Below are 23,606 nucleotides of genomic sequence, written 5' to 3' on the forward strand. Positions count from 1 at the left end.
TAATTACACAAGTTCTGTAAAACTATAAAACTAATGTGTTACATGTTATCTTCTAGAGATTAATTTTAATTTATTAAACAGACAATAGTCTCATATATATGTTTATATATAGATACATAGATATATACATACATACATACTATACTATATGTATTATAAATATACACATAATATATTTAATACAAAATATATGACTTTCATAATTAACACATCTATTTATCTACAAATTATAAAGATACTAGTTATAAAAATAAATTAATTGCTTAAGATACTAAACGTTATTATACGATCTTCAATTAAATATTGAATAAATTTATCACAGAAAATTTTATCCAAATTGTGTTACTAATAAGCGAATTATAATTCGTAAATGCCATCTCTCTAATAGGTTAGTTTTAATTAAAACTTTGACAATATTTCATTATTCATTAAAGGATTGTTAGTCCCATATTTATTATTGACAAACGTATTTAGATGTAAATACCTTCTGGGCAAACTTTTTCTTTGTATAAATTTGCCTGTTAAGCAAAACACTATTTCCAATTCGCAAATCGCTATTTCTAAGCCTACATATGCTGCATTAAATCATCTGTGTGTGTGTTCAAACATGTAAAACATTAATGGATTCATTAAGATAATTATGTTGTTTCATGCACTCGCAAATAATTTCCTTTTTTGTACATGACATAGACTTTTGCTGACTACTTTGGTAAATATTTTGTTATAAACTGGGATCCAGTGATAGTGTTTTAATAACAATTATGAAAATTGATCTTTGGAGTATTTGAAGTATTTTTTTTTGTTAGATATGTCGGCAATATTTAATTTTCCGAAATATTTACTTGTATTGAATGTACATTAGTGCTTACGGCTTAAACATCTCGCCTTATTGCTAACACAGCCCTTCCTTCATGAAAGACGATCTGAGCATTTTAAACTGTTTTTTTTTATTTAACATCAATTCCAAAAAGTATCAAACTAACGCCTTATTTTAATTATTGTCATTATTAAAAATAATAAACTAGGTGTCATTTTTGCTGCCAGTGATAACTTCTAGCTTGGCAAAGAATTATTAAACATGGCTGTTAATAAATTAAAAAATTAAAACGAAACCCACCCAACTGTTGCCAACAGTTATTATAATAGGCAAATATATATTTTTCTTCTAAGAACTATTACCAAAAATGTTTCAACTAAAATACCAACTGTGCCACAGTCCAACTAATACTATACAATAACTAAGAACAGATAATATAAGTTTAATAGTAAGGATTGCTTTTATTACAAGTGTTGTTAAAATAAAAAAATAATTTATTTGTTCGTACTGCATTGCAATTAAGTAATCGGATTAGTCTTTATTAAATTGAAAGTACTTTAAATTTACGTCTCGTTTATAAATTAAAGTTATTCATTTTTGAAAACAGAGACACCTAGCGGATGCTGTTCCGACTAATGTAAAGATTGCCTTTTAAGTAATGATTAGGTACGTACTTAAAGCAGCGGTTTACAAGATTAGGCTGTGTTTAAAACTTTGTGAAATGTAAAGTTAAAGAGTCGAATAATTAATAGGTTGTGGCGCCTGAAGCGGAGAGGTGTCTCCGCAGCAGGCGCAGGGCAGTCAGCGAACTGGTGCCCGTCTAGTCACTCGAATGAGCACTGGTCCCGCACGAACGTCTTTAAACAACCGTATAGCTTCTCCATGAGTCAGCCCCGCGGTGCCTCTTCCGTTCACTGATAAGATTTCATCACCTGAAAACGTCAAAAATGTTCATTTACTTATTTTTCCATTTTACATTTATACAAAATAAATTATGTATGGGACTATCTCTGAAAATTTTAATCATCATTGAATAAAAATAACAGCCGCTTTAAACTTCAAGGAAGAGTTATGTCATACTTAAATTATTTACTTATATATTTTATACTTCTTTAATGTTTGTGTACTTTAAAGTGGTTATAACGCCAAGTAGCGCTTTCTAATCTACCTTTGGGACAAGTTGACATTTAAGTCAGTTACAAATCTGTTTAGAGGCTTTTAGGTATTCCATATTCGCCAAAGTTAATGTAACTCTCTTTTAACCCTATTTTTGTAAGCAAAGATTAATGGAGACGGCGTAAAGTATAACTTAGTTAATAAGTGCGTACGTAACTGTATTTTTTATAACCAAAAAAGTCGTTATTTAGTTCATAATATTTCCTTGTTTCTCACGTCTAAATCTATAACGTCATCGCGTATAATCTAAAACGTCACGTATAAATAAACATTTATAGTAAAAATTGATGCGAAGTGCATAACCCGATAGCACGGCAACACGGTAAATTTCGTTTTCTTTAAGAACCTATAAAACCATTCAAAAACATTTGAAATTGCAAAGTAAATAATCAATAATACACTTCTTTATATATTATTATATACAAGCCACAAAGTGAATTTTTTAAGTTAATTTACGTGTGTACATTTGTCTCTTCTGTCTATCTATCAAATATTTGAAGCGAATCGCAAACAAAAAAAGCCGTTTAGGATTTAACGAAACAAAAAAATATGTACAATAAAGCATTAAAATATAATCAATTTTGTCCTGACATCTTGCATTACAAGTTTTAAAATTGTTATGTATTGTAATGTTATAACTCTGGAATACGTTTTATTTATTAATTTATTGGTTTGCTACGGGCCTTAAACTCTTAATAGAACGAAATCTGCGAGGACAGCTGGGTGATTTTTAAAAGTTTTCTTTACTTTACGATCCCGACATGTTTATCGCAATTTTAAATGGAAATCCCAAAAACAATACAATAAGCCGCAGAATAAAAACAGAATAAAAGGGAACAACATAAGAGCAAGAGCACGCGTCAGCAAGCATCCTTAGTACCTAGTTTTTACATTTATTTATTTCATTGGTCTTATCGAGAATTGATTCGTTCTATTGTATAGGTTTGTGTTAAACTGGTGACGAACATTATCGTGTTCACCTTAACGCTCTTGAAAAATACCGAAAATGTTAAATAACAAATGAACTATAAAATTTATTCATCAGCGCTTATAAAATATATTGCATAGAGACAGGTGCACAAATGTCTGCCGCGCAGTTGTAATACGTTATGCAGCTGGTGTCTACAAGCGAATAGCGGAGTATTAAAAAATAGCTCCTATCGTAGAAAACGTTTTACGTGTAACTGTAAGGAGGGGAACCTAATAGCTATGGATGCCGTCGATCCAAAACAGTGCGATAATACAAAAAATATTCATTTCTTTTTATCTTTGTATGGGGTATGTTTTTTTAGTGCTGATTTTCACCTTGTCGGCCAGAGTCAGTCTAAACAATGACTTAGACGAACCTACACAGGTAGACCGTACGTGAATTAGTCTTTTCGCTGCAAACTAAAAAAATTGCTGAGATATAGACATGTAGATGCCGTGATGCATCGCTCAATTTACCCCCTAAGAAACGACGGAGGTTTTGAAGGAAAAATATTCTTCGTAGCCACATACACATGATCTTTTTATGTTTATTGTTATGTGGAAAATTGTAGGAGACCGATTCTTGATATCGCTACAAGTGTATTACTTATAATTTTTTTTTGAACGAAGAAGCGAGATTTATCTTCTTAATTATAGGTTTTAGGGCATTGCTAAAAGGATGTGTCGGAAAACAGTGTTTGATTATAAATTAAGTCGCAGGACATCTACTGCTGGACATAGGTCTCTACCATAGATTTCCAATAAGACCGGTAGGAAGCGGCCTGCGTCCGACGTTTTCCGACAATCTTAACAAGGTTATCTATATTCACCGTGTGGGTGGAAGTTTTAAGCATTCTTTATTTTTTGTAAAATATTCGTATCACATAGTTTTTAAACATAGTCATTTAAACGCTTACAAAAAATTATTTTCTTTTCGTATTTTTGTAATGGGTAGCATTATCACGAGCCGTAACTAACAAACGTATTTATACCGTATAAAATGTTTATCTTGATTAAATTGTTTTACGATTTTCATGCATCAGCTAGCATACGTACACAGTTTCGGGCATTTTATGTTTATAAAAGGTGTTTCGTAGGCTTTTTAGTAAATGGCGATTAATGTACTAAAAATAATAATTTTATAACTGAATAACACGCTTTTACCTTCTCGCAGCAGGCCGGATTCAGCTGCCTGGCCATTATTGAAGATTGTTTTTACAAATATACCCATGTCACCACGCGGAGAGTCCCGGCCACCGACAATACTAAATCCGAGCCCTTTTCCTCCAGCAGATTTTGTAAAACGCACCTGTAATTAGAAAGATTAATTGTTTTTTTTTTTTTAATTACAAAATCATAAATTATAACAAACAAATTGAATGTACTTTCTAGAATCAGCCGGATTAATTACTAGCCTCGTTTTACATTCACATAAAACTATAACACAATTTTGAAAAATTTGAATACGACGACCCATTCCTAATATGTTGGTAAATTTTCTACTGCAACATTACTCACTTTTAATGACTATACAAATTAACATCTATATGAAATGAGCTATATTATATCGTATATTAGTACAACCGATTTAGAAGGCTAAAACAATAAAGTAAATTTTTATTGTTCAAATTACCTCAAAAGTGTGCGTGTCACGTGGCTCGGGCGCCGGAGGTCGCTTTCCGGGCTTTTGTCCTGACGGCGGCGGTGCCGGCGGAAGTCTCGTTGATCGTGGAGTAGCGCTTACTCTTAACTCGGCCACGCCATTTCGCAGTTGTTGAATTGGCTCCTGCCGCGCTTGCACCCTCGGTAATCTATAAGGTTCCTCCCACATTCTATCCGACATATTTGTTGTGAGTCGATTATAACCGTTTCTGCACGGAACGTCTAGATCCACGTTTTCACTGTACGGTCTACTGCGACCCTCTCTGCAGGTTCGCCTGCGGTCCATACCGTAGCTGTAGTCAACGACGTCTTGATTTTCATCATCGTGGTTTAATAAAGGCGCGCGGTCTCTTGGTGCCGAGTCTTTAGCTCTGTACACGTTAGGAGAGCTGCAACGCCGTCTCAAAGTTGCTGATTGCCGAGGCGGGGACGGTGACGAGGTTTGACGTTCAACTGTCGGACTCGGGACGTAGAACGTCGCCGGTTGCTGTTGCGGAGGCGCAAGGACGTCATGCGCAGAAAGTGCCCGCCGTCGCAATCCTCCACCTAGTTTCCCCAGAGCTCTCAGTAAATCGGGGGCTCCGCTCGTCACGCGTAAAGACGCCGTAGTGTAAACTTTCCCGCGGTGCCTGAACGATAATTTCGCAGGAGGAGCGGGGGAGCAGTGCGCGGGCGGGCGCGGGGGCGACGGCGAGCAGCGTACCGGGCTGGGATCACGGTTACCAGAACCGGGACGAAGTCGCGAACACCGGCGACGAAGTTTTCTCCACCTTTGTGATAGATTCGCATTCCAGCTTTCTTCTGAAAGTTGTAACGGAATAGCAAGAGTATTAGTATACTTGTTTTCCATTTGATCATTTATTATCACTAAATTTTATAGCAACGATAGTCAAATTTCTAGCTCTTACATAAGGTCATCCCATGATATGTCGAAAAACGTCGTGTGTGGCACTACCATGCACAGAAGGTGCGCTAAGTCTCTCCAAACTTGTAAATCCAGTGCAATGTCCTTCAAACGGAGACACGGTAATAAACAATTTTATTGATAGAGAAAAGTCCCCCAATCACAAAACCTTATGGGTAAACACAGCTCGCGTTATAAAAATTGTCAAGTCTGGTTATAGTAATTGTGTAATATGACAGTAATTATATTAAAAAATTCCTTAAAACACACATTGCAGAATTTGCTAGATACACTGCTAAAATTAACACTAGTGTCTAAACTAGGTCCAGCCTGTGTTTTATACACCAGTTCTTCCCTGACCGTACTGCATAATACTAGATAATGCTACATACTTAGAGTTTTCGGTTTCTAGAGTTTCCTACATAATTCTTGTTATCTATATTGACTTGGTAGGTACACAAAACTTGAGCTTGAAATTTTAACGCAGCTGTAAAATTATAAAAATATTTTTAGGAAATCGAACCAGAACATATACACATGAAATTCATGTAAAAAGTGTATTTATTCTTATCGGTTAAGCGCGATATTTCAAAATCATATAAAAAAGAGTTGAGTGTAGTTAACAGTAGGTAGTAAACATTTTTTTCGATAATAGTTTAAGTAAACAATGTAATGGAAATAAGTTTCGAATGCGGAAATTACCTTTCTTGTTAGTATCGGCGTCGGAGGCGTAGTCGTGGGAGCGAGGCGGCGCGGGCGTAACGGGGTGTGCGGGGTGCGCGGGCGGCGTGCCGGGGGCCGCGAAACTGTGCCGCAGCGGCGTCATCCGCAGCAAGCGCGGGCGCTCGCCGCCGCGTGAGCCCCACGCAGGCGCTCCCATCGTTAACGCTTAAATTGATTAAAATATCTATCTTTAATCTGATAATCGATCGATATATCTATTTGCATGGAACACCTGTATAATTAAGGTTGCGGGAAGTAGCTGGAAGCCAAAGCACAAGAGTTGTTCCTACAGACTTTGTAATGTCAGAAGTTATTTGACCTGTAACATATTAGTGATCAATTTATACTAAATAGGTTGGTTGGATTTTGTTGATCTAACTTGCAAATGTGGTATTTGCAGATTCAGCAGGTGCAAAATGACAATGCGTTAAGAGCGTTTAACCTAAAACCTCTTTAAAGATAACGAAGCTCGAGAGCTCTCTGGGGCGCCTTGGCTCGGATCGCTACATATTACAACTTCACAAAATAGGAAGTTAATCGAAAAAAAGACATCGAAAAATCGTTCACAACGTGCATAAATAAAAAGCGAACGTAGTTTTATAATAATTACAATTAATAGGTTACGATTAATAATGAGAGCAACCAAATTGAAGAAAAATTAGGTTAGGTACTTGACCATCCAAAGAAGTCCTCCTCAGAAACAAAAATAAGGTTAGGTTACTTGTAAGTTGAAGACATTTGCGTCCGCCTAGCGAAAAAATACCACCTTTTCGGCGTGTACGAATGCCGTTTGCCTGTTGGCATATACAGCATCACAAGGTTTGGGGTAGGGTGGCACTAAAGAAGCTTAGCCTTAACCTCTTTACAGTAACTAAATTCTTACTATTTTAAAAACCTTGTCTCGGGGTGTTACATTTTTTTTATTTTACTGGATTGGTATGTGACGTTATACAAAGCGCATAGTCCTTTTGACATAATCTGTACACATAAGAGATTTCACATGATCATAGACTACGATATCTTTGAAACCATAAGGTCTGAAGCCTCGAAATTTTTAAAGAATATTCCTTTTGTCGAGTCAGATACGAAAGATCAAGGGTACTGCATATTTTCTAACTATAGCTCTTCCCAGTATAACTATAGCTCTAATAAGTATAAAACTTGAACAGAATATTTTTGGCCATGTCAAAAAATACCAAGAGTGGATTGTGTAACATTACACCTGTAAATGCGAGCCTCCACGAAGAAGGCGAGCGACACCTAGTCATCATCATCATCATCCGATAGACGCCCACTGCAAGGTATAGACATCCCCAAAGATCACAATCACTGATCTTGTTTTTCCCGTAACAAATGACTCTCGTGCAACTTTCACTCCACTCGTCCGTCTACTTAGTATTCGTATAAAATAAATATATATAAAATAAAAAAAAACTCTCGTCATTTACATGTAATACGAAAGATATCAATAATCAGAGTTACGGTCATCTAAAATTAATATTTTCATATATCATAAATTGGCTAGTCGAAAAGGTTATTCACCTTATAAAAAGTGTTACGCCCCACCTGTAACCATCTGCACAAAGTTTTATAAAGTAATATCCTGCGATGCATCGCATTTGCGCTTGGCACCTTGAGACTTAAGATACGTCTCAACAGCAAGTCATTTTATTAACTGCTGTGCTCTTCAGACCGTAACAGAGCAATTAAGCACGTTGTACATTGCTAAGGCTGTACTTTGCTTAAAAACCATAGTATTTGAATGTTCATTTATAAATTTCTTTAGAATTTTTTTAATGTGAAGAAAGATTTCTTAGATTCATACAAATATTAGTGAACATGAAAAAGGACTAATTTTTCTCAAATTGTATTGCGGATAACTTTAATGATATATCCCCGACATTGCTAGTGCTTCTAGAACACATGATCATCATATTCAAACTAAATATTCTATGAGCTCATTCTGTATAGAAATTCAAGAACAGAAAATTATAAAAAAACGGGAAATGATACATTAAAAATTAGTTTTATTTTATCATCAACCATACTTTCATTCATGTAAAGTAGACAATTTGCAGAGCTGTCATTTTTTAAAAGAAAGTGCATAAATTAGTTATCTAAAACTAACATAACTATGATGTTGTTAAGGGTAAGCAAACTAAGGTAAGGAGCTAAGGATGTACAAGGGGAAAATATCAATCTACGAATGATGTTTATACGTTGCAGATATAGACTGTTTCTTATTTTGTTTCATCCTCTATACACTATGATTTGTCGTGTTTTGTTTTCTTTATTACCTGTGATAAAAACATGTTGCATAGGTTGTAAAACCAACAATGAATGATACGCACATAGTCACTGAAAGTAAATCGATTAACAGAGAATTTTTGTATTAGGTTAAACAAAAAATAATTGTACATGCTATAAACTTTTAAGAAAGTGACCATGTGAGAACGCATCATTTCAATCAATTTTGTAACAATCTTTTTAACATATACTCTCCTTTACCCCTGATTACAAAAGAGCTCTATATTAACTCTATCTGACGAACATAGTATTGTGTCTAAATGAGTAAGTAACCATTTACGCACCTTAATTAGCATAATGGAATTCAAATTCAATTCAATATTTAACCTCGTAGCCAATAAACGTACATAGAAAAGCCATTTGTGTGTATATATTATAGAAGCCCTTTGCTATAATTAGAAACAATTTAATTTCCACTTGAGCATAGGTTACGTACTAGGAACAGCTGGCTAATGGTATCGTGTTTATGTTAAAGCTATTTAGATTAGGACTTTTATGAACACACCATGTTTGGACGCACAAACTGACCACCATGTTAATGCTTATAGTGCGGGAGCTCTGTAAACAAGCCACGTCCGGTGGACAGAGCCGCGTCGAACTCCGAGACTCTAATGTCTGCGTTAATTGTAGCCAACACGCAATGAGCGGTGTACTGTTTCTATTTGTTTAATAAACAATCACCTACCAAAATTCCTGTCAGTTCCTGTTTATAGTCGATCTTAAATTGTGATATCTGAGAAAGATTCCATTTGAAAAAGATTGTATTGAAAATGTAGTTCCGTATTTTACAATCTTTGACAACTTATTTATTCCATAAAAGTCAATAGATTTAGTTAAGATGTATTCAATTTTAGTTACAAAATATCTGTTAACGTTACGTTAACCTTGGGCTAGGTTTAGATTACAAACTGGAACACTTAAACTAACGTTTTATTTTTATATCCTTTAACAGATTATCAACGGGGCTTTTTCGAAAAACAAGAAATATTCATTTATATGTTAATACTTAATTTAATTTCTAGTGTTCTAGTAACTTTCAGTAACACCAACGAATATAAAGTGTTTGTATTTTCTACGACACTTAAGTCTGTCGGATGAGTATTAAGTTGTTACTAGAGCTACCGATGTTACGTTGTTTCCTCAATCCTAAATAGCTAAAGGCCTAACGAAAGACCGGCGATTACTTTATTGCTATGTTAAAGTCTTTTAGTAGTAAATATGGTTTTAACTGAATTGTTTTCATTTTGTGTAGTTTTGTCTGTATTTCTATCAAAAATTGTTTTTATCTTTCCATCTTCTTTTTTTCTTGAATAACTAATACTTATACCACAAAAAGTAAACCATTAGTTTTTTTTCTAGTAATTAGAAAATTTTTATTATTATTTTCTCACATGTGTCTTTTACTATAAGTAAATGAGAGCATTTCATCGACATAATATTACTAAAAATTTGACTAACTCAAGATTACGACAAGACTATACGAGTTACCATCAAGTTATTTCAGGCACATGTCTTGTATTAAACCAGATAAATATGACAAACTACGGGTTGTAGCGAAAGTAGAACTTATAAGACTACGCCAACCCAATGGCTTGATCAAGGCAATAGTTAGAGCTTCCACTGCTCTGAGTAAAGCAGAGAATAGAATGGTATTAAAAGAGTTAATCGTCGATTCCGCCAAGGCATGACAAAGTGGACATGAATTTCATAAATGAAAAAGTGACTGGGAAAAAATGTTGTTAACGTAACCAGAGCACGGGAATGAACCTAGACGACCTCTTTTAAAAGAAAAACAGGAGAAGTAAAATCAATGAGACATTTGTTAGATAAACTCAGTTCCTCATATCATTTCGAATTAAAACAAACGATGTGTGTCGGACGGCACCGGTGTGTTGAAGATATCCTTCCAAGCGCAACGACGTGCATCTATTTCTCGTTTATAGCATTACTACTATTATATTACATTTAAAGGTATAGCCACACTGATTCTTGAAGGTTTTGATAACCTTCCCAAGTAAGATCTTGTTTTTTTTTCTATCGTACATGGATTTATAGTTAAAGGTTTTGATTACAAGTAATTATATAATACATATTAATACATTACACAATAACTTTTTTCGATGCTATATGCTATTACAGGTACAATTTAATAATCGATTTTAGGTAAATTTGCTATTTTTAATAATAATAAAATTCAAGAAAATATAATGAGTTTTGATAAGTAAATTGGAAAATACCCTTTTACAGGTATAAACAATTTGTAATAGTTAGGTTACTGAATATATTTTGTTCTAATTAAAGTTTTGTAACAAGTGTTAAGTGCTGTCTAAGAGCGACACTTATCTTGGCTGACAAAACAGATTCTATGAGCGATGAACCTCTAGCTCTTTTAGCACTATTGACCAATGCAAGACTAACATTTAAACACATGTGAGGGCAAGGCCAACACAGAATCTGCACTCGTGATACTAAAATAATATCGTATAATATATATAATTTTTTCGTTGCTTCCACATTTGACAGTTTAAAAAAATGGCACTTAATCGCAACGTTACAGTACAATAACTACAACGGTTTTTTTATGTACAATGATTCTTTAACAGATTAATAACAGTTTTTTTTTATCAGTCGTGTATACGTTGGTAAGTCCATGTGTATATTATTATTTTAACAACTTGAAAAATTATTTTGTAGTATAAAATACGAATAAATAATTACATTGTTATGTTATCAAAAAATTCCGTGCGAGTTAATAATACACAAGTAAAAAAGTATTTAAATAACGTACAACAATAAAAAAAAAACAGATAAAAATCAAACTTAAAAATTGTCTGTAAAATTAAACCGCCCATTTTCATTTGTTAACGCATGGTAAGCGCAGTATGAATATTATGACACATATTTATGTACATAAACACCATGTCATACACTAGAAGTTTGGTATGTGTACTTAAAAGGGTAAATAAATGTTCTTTCTTATTTGAGGAACATGTGGTGTGAACAAGCCTTATATTTTTAAGCCTAATATAGAAAAATACGAAGAGTTTTTTTAAAACTGTTAGCATACGAGTTTGCGTGTGGAGACTATCTAACGACTCGAATGCGTCTAACAGACGTTTATTAAACTCTTCACGGCAAGTTAACGTTTAGCTGTATCCTTCATTCTGAACACGAACCGGTCGGTGATCATGGCAAAGTGAATATTTTTTGTATTTGAAATTTAAACGATTTTAAAATTAAATATCACTACTCCATTTGCTACAAACATATCAGTGACGCTAGAACATCATTTTTCTTAATTACAGGAATAAGCATTTTTTCCAATAAAAATAAAATCATACCTTGTGTTAACTGTATCGCTGTCTTAGACAGTTATATGTCAAATATACTTAGCTACACTCTGACAAGGTTCGTTGTAGCCAGTGATATTAAATTCCCCAGACTGTTAACCAAAGGAGGCCATCTTTGTTATCGACGTTCACCCTGCGGTCAAATAGATTTAGGGGACAGACGATAAATTGCAGTTAAAGCAAAATCCCTCTTCATATCAAAGACCGTTTTGTTTGTATTGACAGTTTTATATAGGATACGAGGTGATTTAAATGTTCCGTATTTAATTTAAAGTAATTAGATAATGCATCCGAGAAGACAAAAATTAGAGAAAAAAAATATTACTAGCATAAATATTTTGGAGTACCAATTGTTATGAATAATGTCAGTATATTTTAGTTCTTTGGCTATGATGATATGAGTTTATAGATGTAATTATAGCGTGTGTCAACTTATCGAGCCAATGTTCATCTTTCGTCACTTCGAGTTGGAAACCTAAACGCGTTTTCAGTGAAAGCCCAAGTATGAAGCTTAGCTCTTTTGTTATAAAAGCTAAAAATCTTATAAAAGCTTGACGATTCATAATTCAGTAAAATAATAGTTGTGGTTTCTGTAGGTACTATACGAGATTACTTGCTTTAAAGAGTAGCTACACAAGTACTTATGCTTTAGTACTACGCAATTTCTAACTCAGACCGGCAAGCGCACGGTAATACGTCCTCCAACAAGGTGGACAGAAGACTGAGCTCAGTCGCACAGCGAGCCAAGGGGAGAGCTATTTTTGGAATTTCTCTAGGATCAATATCTTGATTCGATAATCAGGAATAAGGAGAATTGAAGTAGCCGTAAGCAGACCACATAGCGCACAAAACAGATAGCCGCTGGGGATTTAAGGTTCCACGCAGCGTAGAATGTCCAGCCACAAGGCAGACAAACGACATTATAAAAATCGTCGGAAGATACTGGATGTATATTCTTTACAACCAGTCCTTTTTAATCATCGTGGGAAGCCTGTATCTAACAATGGACGTCCTACAGCAGACATAATGATGATTGTGATGATACTCCTAACCTATGGATTAGTTAACGCCTATATAGCTATAGCATTTGTCATGAAGTAAGTCGTTTCAAAAGGTTTCTTTTTAAATTACGAATGTGTGAATATCGATTTAACTCATACGGCCAGTTGGGCTCAGTGAACGACAGTTTCCGACACGGCAGCAATTTGCTAAGTGTTTGCGTCGCTTAAGTCCCGTTGCGAGCCGAATTCGTACAGGCGTGGACACCGCTTTTCCGGTGCTCCGAACAACCACGACACTGATGCGAAACTTTAAATGCTAATGCAGAAAGAACAGTTATCATTACTCTAATATTTATTAATAGGTTTATTTATAATTTCATTTCAAATAATGTAACGATTAAAGCTTAGTAACATCATCTTTAATATTTTTAATATTGTTTATTGATATTTAAGTCATGGTAAGTATTAACTAAAATTGAGTTCACAATAAAATAATAAGACCGTAAAGGATTACGATGCTATATTCGTTTATTCAATCAATCTAGAGATAAATGCCAAGAAAGCCCAATTTGATGTGAACTATAATTAAGTAGAACTCCCCTATAACATCCTTGAAATTAAAATACGAGGGTTCCAAACCCATCTTGATCTGAGAAGCGCCCACATATGATTCAGTCGGGAGTTTATCGTGATCACTTTCACAAATGTTAAAATGTTTTCTTAATATAGTAGTTGGAGTAATTCATTCTCAATCTGAATTATTTCTAAAACAACCCTTACACTATTTTACAACACTTTTATTATTAGTTTATGTTTGGCCTTGCAAATTTATATAATTCATTGTGAGTTTATGTCAATCCTTGTAAATTTATTGCCTTATAATACCATTTTTTTATAATTTATATGTAATTTTTTGCTTTACATGAGAATTAATTGTGAAAACGTACACAGTTACCTATAAAGGTGTTAAATGCATATAGTCTTATATAGGAAAGTGAAAAATCTTGACTAATATAAGTAAAAGTTATCACACAATGATAAATGATCACTTTAATCTTTTAAAATAATCATTTTACTACAGACTTTTGCAACATTTCTTCTGGGCTTCTTCAAATCAAAACATTTCGGTATGGTGAATATGTTCGTTATGAACATGTTCACCTCGCCAAAATATAGCCGAAAATAATATAAAAAAAATTGGTAATGTATTAAAAATATTTCTTTAAGGTTTAAATTTGTTTTAAATAACTAAGTTAAGTTTTCTTTAAATCATTAGTTCCCCGTGTAAAAACCATAATAATTAAATACACATGCATACACTAATTGTGAGTTAAATAATCAAATTTAAATAGAAAAGATTATTATTATGAATTAATTATATTGAGTTGAAAATATATTACAGATTTGATTCGCGAAGTTTTGTTTTGACCTATAAAACAAAGAAATCGTCAAGTCAAAAAAGTTTTTCAAAAGTAGTTTAAAATGTTGTTTTGAAAGCTATAGTTACACGAATGAATATGGTAAACATGGAGAAAAAACAAGATCTTATTTAAGAAACGAGTTATACACCTACATCTTAATCCCACACTATCCGTTATTGACATCTGAATATTAACTTATTATCGCATCCAAATATTTTTATTTATAATCTAGATAACTTCAAACTGTCAATATATAATTATAAAAAGTAGACCAATGATTTGACATAATTTTGATTCTGAATTTCATAAAATATCGTTTTATTAAATATTTTAAAACTCACAGATCACCTGTCTCTCCACGCCGTGTATAAAATCTGACGTCATACGTCAACGCCTTCATACAGCAGCAGTTCCGTGGGTTTATAATATATCAAACAATACAACAAGGGCTTGATGGCCTCTAAATTTGATGTAATAAATATAGAAATACCAATGTCGAGGCTTCCAAAGAAATCATTCAGCTTGGTTACTGTAAAAAGTTTTTTTTTGTCAATGGCAATATAAAGTCTCACCGTAATTCTCTTCTTCATTACTTTAGCTTTAAGACGTACATAGCTGGGCGTAGGCCTTCTCCATCGATTTCCAAAAGGACATGAGCGGACATCGATTTCCAAAAGGACATGAGCGGACTGTGAGAGGAGGAACTGTGAGTTTGCAAATGAGGCTCGAAGTAAGAGACCACATTTCAGTGCCGTAAGTCAACATTGAAGTAAAAATGTTATTGTACTATAATTCACACGTCAATGTTGTAAATAATTAGACGTATTTAATACATTCAGTATTAATGCAATGTTGAACTTAACAGCAAGCGAAGCGTGATGTCATTTGACCGAGGCGCGATCGTACACAAGTAATATATTTATGGTTCGTGCAACGACTGTCTGCCAATGTTACGCCTACTCTGATTAACGAAACTTTGATTTATGCGTAACACAATAAGCCCTTCGGAATGTTACTTGCGCTTTAGGTCTATATTAAGATATCGTATTTTGTACGTAATTAAGCAAAATAATCTTTCTGTGAAAGATTATCTATGTGGTAGCCACCTAGGAATCTATTTCAGCAAGCATGCAGTAACAAGTGCAGATATTGAATGGATATCTAGATATACTTTACTCTGCAGTGTTATACTAAAATTTACTAAAAATGTAAACACTAACAGTACAAGTACTAATTTACGGCACTGAATTAGGGTCTCTCACTTTGGGTCTTATTGGCAAGCTTACAGTCGCTTAACGATCCACGGAGAGGGTTGCGCACGGGATTTCTATACGAGATCGTGTCAGAAACGAGTAGAACGACAGACGAAAAATAGTTGAAAATAAATTATCGGGTCCCAGCAGAGTTGCAAGTTGAGATGGCAACGACCAGGTCATATAGCGCGCGAACAAATGAACAGAACAGACGCTGATGGGCTATGACGTTCTAGAGTTAAAATCACGCGTAGAGAAGTGCAGCGAAGGACGTCCACCCATATTGTCAACAAATTTTTGAAGTCGTCGGAAGACGCTGGATGCTGGACATTTCTAGACGGTCTTATTGGAAACCTCGGTCGACCTATGTCCAGCTGTGGTCGTGTTACGGAAATGAAGATTATGTAATATTCTGTCAAATCCGGTGAAAAAAATAATGTAACGGCCTTTACCAATGCTTCCTAGGGATCCTTGATATATCTTTAGATTAGTTATAGCAGAGGGGTATAATCTGCTATATAAATATGTCTTAAAGCCTCTTTATACCTCTAAAAGCAAACAACATGTACAGTAAATTCAACTATCAGTTAATCAACTGGATCAAAATATTTAGATGTTAATAATAAACTAAGTATTTAGTTTAAAAAAAATTAAGTATATCAATCTTTAGAAATTAGTAATGACTGCATGCAATCAATAAAAATTGATCGAGCATGATGTAAGCGACACTTTCTACCGTGAATTTAATTTCACGGTCACGAGCACAGGAATAATTTACTTAGTATGAAGTCATATCACAACACTTGGTTTGTATAGTGCTTACTGACTCATGTGTGTCTAAATCAACGTCGATTATCGGTGTGAATATTCTTGTACGCGCGTCACACGTTAAAGTTTAGAATAACTTGAACTTAGGAAGAATGCGACCGTTTTCAGTCAAAGTCCTGTCAAAGCACAACATTTAAAAAAAATTAATCCAGCATTTCTTTTATTTGTAATACTATTCGATTTGATGAAACCTCTTTATTGTTGTAGAATAAATAATTGAAAAGTAGTCTATTCGCGATTATATACCACCGTTACTAACAGCAAAATGCGTTCGATTTAATCTCGGGAATCTGGGAAATTACTTTTCGTTCTTGTCGTTATTGTTCAGTCATCTTCCTTTATTATTTTTCTCAAGAGAAATCGGTGCGCACTAGTTTTCATTGTCTTAATAGTTCTTTAGGAAGTGGAACAAGTCTGATGAATAGAAGCACTGCTGTACTTTACCACGCTTCATCCAAACAACGCGTAACCTCGGTTATCTTTCATTTTTCACTCATGTTTTTCTTGCAAGTTAAACTAATAACTTGATAAATAAAGCGATAACATTTAAGTGATAATAAAGTTTAGATATTTATCTACAATTTGCAACAACATATTAAACAAGAAGCAATACGATCGTTTACTTAGAGAGCTAAAAGTTACATATAAATCTGTCCCCTGAGTACTTGTACCGGTGGCTTTTATAAACTCAATAGCGAAGCGGTTCTTGTTGTACGATCCCGTTGTTTGTAACAGAAGCACTCGTAATAAAACAAATAAATCACTAGAGGAATTCACGCAATGACATTTGCAATCAAACTGCACTTATTTATCACAAATGATACCAAATCAACTAGACGAAGAAATATATAAAATGACATATTCCATGTAAAGTCAAAATACACAAAATGGTTTACTAATTCTTTATTTTTTAATTACCACTAACCACAGATTGCCTGATATTAAAAAACAATGCTAGTAGAGTTATTATCATTTAAATAAAATAATTTATGTAACTATAACATAAATATTTAATTATTTGGGGCCTTAGAATAAAATTTATGAGCACGTTTCTATTATGCTGCGAACGGCTATATTAAATTTCATCCCTTATTTACTCGAACGAAGGAATAGTATAGAGCCATCATAATTTACGTATGTATGTATATTCTCGTCTAGACGTCTGGTATAAAGCTATCAAAGTTATGTTTCGGATAGACAGCGGCGAGGGAGAAAACAATGGAAACGGGATTTCACGTGCTATATATTTGTTAAAATAAATCGATTTCTCTTTTGCAGTTAACTTAAATATTTTTTTATTATCTTACTTTTAAATTTACGTATACTATTGTTTGTACATATTGACAAGCTATGAAGGCAAGCTTGTTTTATTGGTTTTCTAATGGGTATTTATGATTTAATTTTAACGTTTGTAACAGTGATGTCCATATTTGCACATATATAAACATAAACGTATAAGTATTAATAAATATAATTACTGATTGTAAAAGTTACGGCGTACACGTTGATAGTCTCTAGCTCGTTTTGCAATTTTAACGTCCAAAAAGATATATCATAAAAGGTTTTATCTTTCACAATTAAATAAAGGGGATTTGTGAAGAATGAGTTAAAAAAAAGCTCTTTTAAAACTACTAGAAATATAAAATGATTAACCCACGCAAAAACTGGCGACGTTTGAACGGATAGACGAACGTACATTGAGATTCGCTGCGTTGTATGTGGGACATGGTACGAGGTTTCACAAGAGTAAGAATACGTACTTAGATAGGTTAATGGGTTCATTTTGATATTGTGCACGCCATGCTTTTATGTGAAGGAAGGCTTGATAACAGCTTAGTTACAAGTTCGATCTCGAAACTTCATTTACCGATAAATTATACTTTTAATATGTGACTATAAAATTTTTTCCGGATTTTATTAAAAAATTAAAGGTATCGATTCATTAAGCGATTTATAATTGATCATAATGACAGGCATGGACTTCAACTCTTTATCTTTGCTTTATTAATGTTTCTTTTTCTTTGAACAACTGCTAAATATTCTTTATACATACTACTTACACGCTAAATATTCTTTGCAATATTACACATTCAATTATTTTTTAGTAATTCCTTACGTACTTACGTATAAGTCGTTTACTGTTTTTTTTATAAAAAAAGCTTTATATTTATTAAATAAACATATTCTGTGCGTATTTAGAGAAATATAGAGAATAAAGATAAAGAATAAAGAATCATTTATACTCATACAAGTAAGTATTAACCAAGAGTAATTTGTAATAATACGAGTTAATTAAATTTTTAATAATTTTAGATTATAATAGCAATTAAGTTATTTTAAAACATAGTTGTTATTATATCTGTTTTACCGAAACTTTGGAGTTATGCTCGATGGATTTTATTATTAGAAGAAAGGCGAAATTATTCTTGCTGTTATATTCTACAATTTTCAATCATTCATATTCTAAAAAATTTTAACTTAAGTCATAAAAACGGGCAAATTACATAATTATTTATTAATTTTGAAAAGATACGCATATAGCAAAACATAATAATATATGTTAAGCAGCGGTAGAGGACTGAGATTTGCAATCGTATGTCGCGGGTTCAATTCTCGGGGTATAATCATATAAAATTCACGTTTTGTGCTTTAATTATATAGGATTGCTACAGCTCAAAAAAAAAGTTTCCAGAGGATGGGCAGCAACGTCGTCTGCGTACCACAATAACACACAGCGACCGTCAACCCGCCTGCCAAACGTAACGATTATAGTATATTCCCCCATAGATATCTTTGACCTATACCTTACGTTGGACACCGATAGGCTGAAACAACGATGATAGAATAGTTTGATATAAAAGCAGAAAATAAATGTTTGTGTTTGTAGGCGTACACAGCTCTGGAAATTTTTTTACATTGCACTCTCTATCAGATTTCTAATAACTATTAAATCGAATAAAAGGGACTTTCAAAAGAATAGGCTATTTTATAGCTGAGTATTTAAAGAATGCTGACATAGAAAATATTTTCTTTAAGTTACACTACTAAAGAAACTATGTGGTATGTTCTCATTATTCTGTGTTGTGTACAGTAGAGCGTTGTCATCGGCGCACTTCTTATATTGGACCGTTACATAACGATGCCATTGTATGTTTCCCAGACTCATTATCCAAGACTCTGTACGTACATTAATGTGTTGGAATGTTTTATTATTTGTTTTATCATGAATTCGTATCTTAGAGTTAATATCCCGAACTCAAATGAATTTATAAATTTATCTCATTTTATATCAGTCGAATACAGTAGTTTAGAAATTATTAAAAATATATGTACCTATTATAAGTACAGAGACAAATTAAATATGTTAATAGCCTCAGGTGTAATAACCGAATGAATTTTCGAAAATTCGTTTTGCGCGGCGATGTCGTGAAAGGTTACAGACTCGTGTCAAAATCTGCTCTGCCTTGTTACGTAGGATAGATCAAGGTTACGAATAATAAAATGTTATGCGCGAACTCGTATGGTTTTAAATTAACATTTCGTGATCACAGAGGCGGCAAGGGGCACTTTTATTTCGATGTAGATCTACTTTGTTGTCTTATTGAGCCCGGAAAGCATGTAGCCTAAGCCACTTGGTAACAAGCGCCGGGAGAAGTGGAGAAGGAACTCCTGCTTTGCAACAATTCCAGTATAATCGAGGGTTGACAGGTTGGTTTTAATACATTGCAAAAAATATTTACCAAGTATTTAAAAGTTATCACTTTCCTTACTTAATACACTTTACGAGATTTTAGCGATATAAATTCAATATCACTATTTTGTTGAATAGGTATATATTTCATCGGATTGGGTACTACAATAGAAAAAGGTGATTAAAGAAGCATAATTTTAAATGTCTATGAACGATATGATGCAAAAGCATTAAAAGATGATATACCAAGCGTTGATTTGTACGGGCCGCGTATGAAATAGCGGAGCTGCGTAGTTAACGAATTAGGAACAATGAGACAGACACATGTTGATTTCGTAACGTTCCGTTAATGCTGCGTATGTGGGACACCGAAAATAGGTACATTTTGCTGAATAGAAACATGTAAACTAAACGTCATGTTTAAGACATCCACGTGTTTCTTTAAAACAAACATGTGTTACTCCGCAAAGGTGAAGTAACAGATGGATCATATCCGGAAGTATTAACAACAAAAACTTCAACTGGGGAACGTAACATACGTTTTTATTACTTTCGTGAATCCTAGACATTATATTGTATTTAGTTCCTCCTCGCGTTGTAATCCTCATTGGTCTGTCAAGGGCCTGACGCTTTGTTTAGTGACGTGTTACTGCGTCCTTCGACTCTCAAACTTTTAAAGCCATTTAGTTCATTTGGGCTCCTGAAGCCGCTTCACGCTCTAAGTAACAAAAGAACTGCCGGTAGTCCCTCCCTGTCCAACCATCATCAGGCATGGGATTGGCACGCAGCAGGATATTAACCTATTGGTCGCCTTTTGCGACAGTCTAGGAACAGCGGTGCTATACTTCAAATTGGACCCGGACACCTCACTGTTCTAAAGACAATTTATATTTTATATGTTTTCATGTCCGCAATGAATGGATTTATCTATCTTCTACATGCCAAATTACATGTTCGATGAACATGGCATTGTAACTACACTCTTCTCTCTTAAATAGGTACGAGTCACCTGCAAACTATCATTCCGGTCGTTCTAAATCAACGGGATTGTTATTCTGCACATTTTTAACATTATTCGAAATAAATATTATGGCAAACGAAATATTTTACAATTTTGCCATTAACCAAAAATACTGACTGTGTTTACCATTGCTACTTTCTTTTTTTGGTTCTTACATTAAAATAGAAAAACCCGTTTATATTGCACGCAATTTAAATGAAAATGTTACATACGTCTATTTTTAACGTAAACACTAGTTTTAAGATTTACTGTAATGTTTTATATATATTTCTTTTCTCCACAACGTTGATGTGATAATAAAAATAATTTCAAATAAAAAAATATTTTCCGCAGACTTCTGATTCCTTTGAATATTGATGATTTATATACTAATTAATTTTTACTTGCATGTATCGTGTAATAGATTAATAATAAAAATAATAATAAGAAGAAGAATAAATAGAATAAAAATATGATAAAATATATGTATTATTACTTTGTGTTTAGATATAATAGGTGAATACACCTAACTGTATATTTCTTTATTTCTTGATCGATATCCGTTGAAACAGGCATAAAAGTAACCCACACAACTAACGCGAGTAAGAGCAATTAAAATCTTCCTCTGTTAGAATCCTTTTGAGGTAAACTATTATTGATTAGTAAAATTATGAGTTGACTCATAAACTTAATTGATGAATTAACTATATTTGTCATTAACATGACGTTCAATATTATAATAAACAAATATAGTGTTTTAATATATTTGAATAATACTCATTGATTTATTGAGAACAAACTTTTTTCAATAATATAATTAAAGCATTCTTATAAAATCTAGTAAATATTGAGAACAAAAAAAACAGTAGTAATAAGTCACTTTTAAATCAAAGTAATGTGTTATAAGGCCTTTTGTATTTAATAATAAATACAGCTTTGGTAAAAAAAAGATTCCAGATAAATACGTTGATATGTTACACCGAAAATAAAACATGAGGCTTGCGATAGAATATATTAACAATTGAATCGGTTCTTTTAATCATATTCAACGATTCTGTTGTCTGGGATTCTTTTTTTTTATTTCATATAATAAGTTACTTAATTATCTTCAGGCGCCATCATATTTACTATATATAGGCTTACTAACGGTTAAATGTGCTAGGGTATAATTTACACAACAATAAAAGTTGTAACAATACGAGGATTAATCGCCTAATGGCTGATGCAAGCCACAATAGCGCAGCAGCATGCATAAGATACAGCCAATAAACCGAGGGTGTAGTACGAATGCACCGCGGTGACGGGCTCTAAACTCTTTGTAAGTTTTATCGGGGAAATATAAGCTTTATAACAAGTACCATAAGGGTAGGTAATCTGTTTATGTTATTCCGGTAGAGTTGACTAGCGAAGTGTAGCCGACGAGGGACGCCGGACAAGGGGACGACGGATGGTAACCCTCATAGAGCAAACATTTGTTTAATTTCCAACGCATTCTATGTTACTATTTTAAATAACATAAAATTCCATTAAACGTTCTCATTTAATTAATAACATAATATCAGATATTCATATGTAATAATAGAAAAACATAAGTCAAGAAAACTTCAATAAACTTTAAAACTTGAACTTTGTACAACAACAAAAGAAACTAAAAAATAACGACCTAAATTTGAAACTACACTACAATTTAAACCTAACGGTTTAATAATATGGTTTCTGATTTTGTGGTATTATATAAAAGCACATAAAAATTAATGATCCGTACATAAATAATATCAATACTTAAATAACATCGATAGCCTTTGATAGTAAATAAAAATGGACTAAATAATTTCGAAACAGATTAAACATAACAAAACTTCATACACACCTTAAATTAAAACGTTAATATCCCAAACATACGATCGGTTTAAAATTTATGATAAAAGTAACGAATTCAATGACATAAAATTTCTATTGATAAGTTTGTACTACGGACACCTTAAACATTCGGTTTATTGCGTATCGATCCTTCAGTTTAACAATACACTAGTACACAAAAAGTAGCAGTCACAAAGCGCGCACTATACGTTCGCCTGACGTCGCCGTCAGATTAATACTGACATAACCTCAAAATACGTAGGTACGCGCGCGTTAAGAAATTGTTTTTGCTATCCGTACACAGAAGTAGGGTCGGACTGTGAAAAGGAAAAAATATACCGATGACTACGTTGAAAAGAGACATCCATACTTGATAACGCTGTAGTTTCGAAGTGCCAATAACCTAGTAATAATAAGTTAACAAAATTATTCACAAATCATTTTAACCTATTTATTAAACCGAAATCTTAAACATGTTTATATACATCTTAAACGAGTAAACAAAATTGCTTAAACGTAAAGTGTAAAGCTTATATCATACATATGTAGATATTTTTCATATGTAAAAAGTATTATCATTGCGGATTACAAATAGCTAATTACCGAGGTGAATCACTTTCTTTAAGATATTTTTTCATTTAAGC

The 23,606-nt window shown here is 33.3% G+C and overlaps 1 protein-coding gene across 1 annotated transcript; it reads right to left on the reverse strand.

Moving 5' to 3' along the window:
• Positions 1–204: 204 nt before the first annotated feature.
• Positions 205–23,037, reverse strand: LOC137926795 (uncharacterized). The gene is made up of 5 exons (XM_068770496.1): positions 22,973–23,037; positions 6,231–6,416; positions 4,596–5,425; positions 4,127–4,271; positions 205–1,749 (listed from the first exon to the last, which is right to left on the reverse strand). The coding sequence occupies exons 2-5, from the start codon at positions 6,406–6,408 to the stop codon at positions 1,619–1,621; spliced, it is 1,284 nt and encodes a 427-aa protein (XP_068626597.1). The 5' UTR covers positions 6,409–6,416; positions 22,973–23,037; the 3' UTR covers positions 205–1,618.
• Between the last annotated feature and the right edge of the window lie 569 nt (positions 23,038–23,606).

Source organism: Battus philenor, unplaced genomic scaffold (assembly GCF_028537555.1).
Source record: "Battus philenor isolate CCGP_79_NKW_IND1 unplaced genomic scaffold, ilBatPhil1.0.hap1 SCAF_3, whole genome shotgun sequence".
Classification (NCBI taxonomy): domain Eukaryota; kingdom Metazoa; phylum Arthropoda; class Insecta; order Lepidoptera; family Papilionidae; genus Battus; species Battus philenor.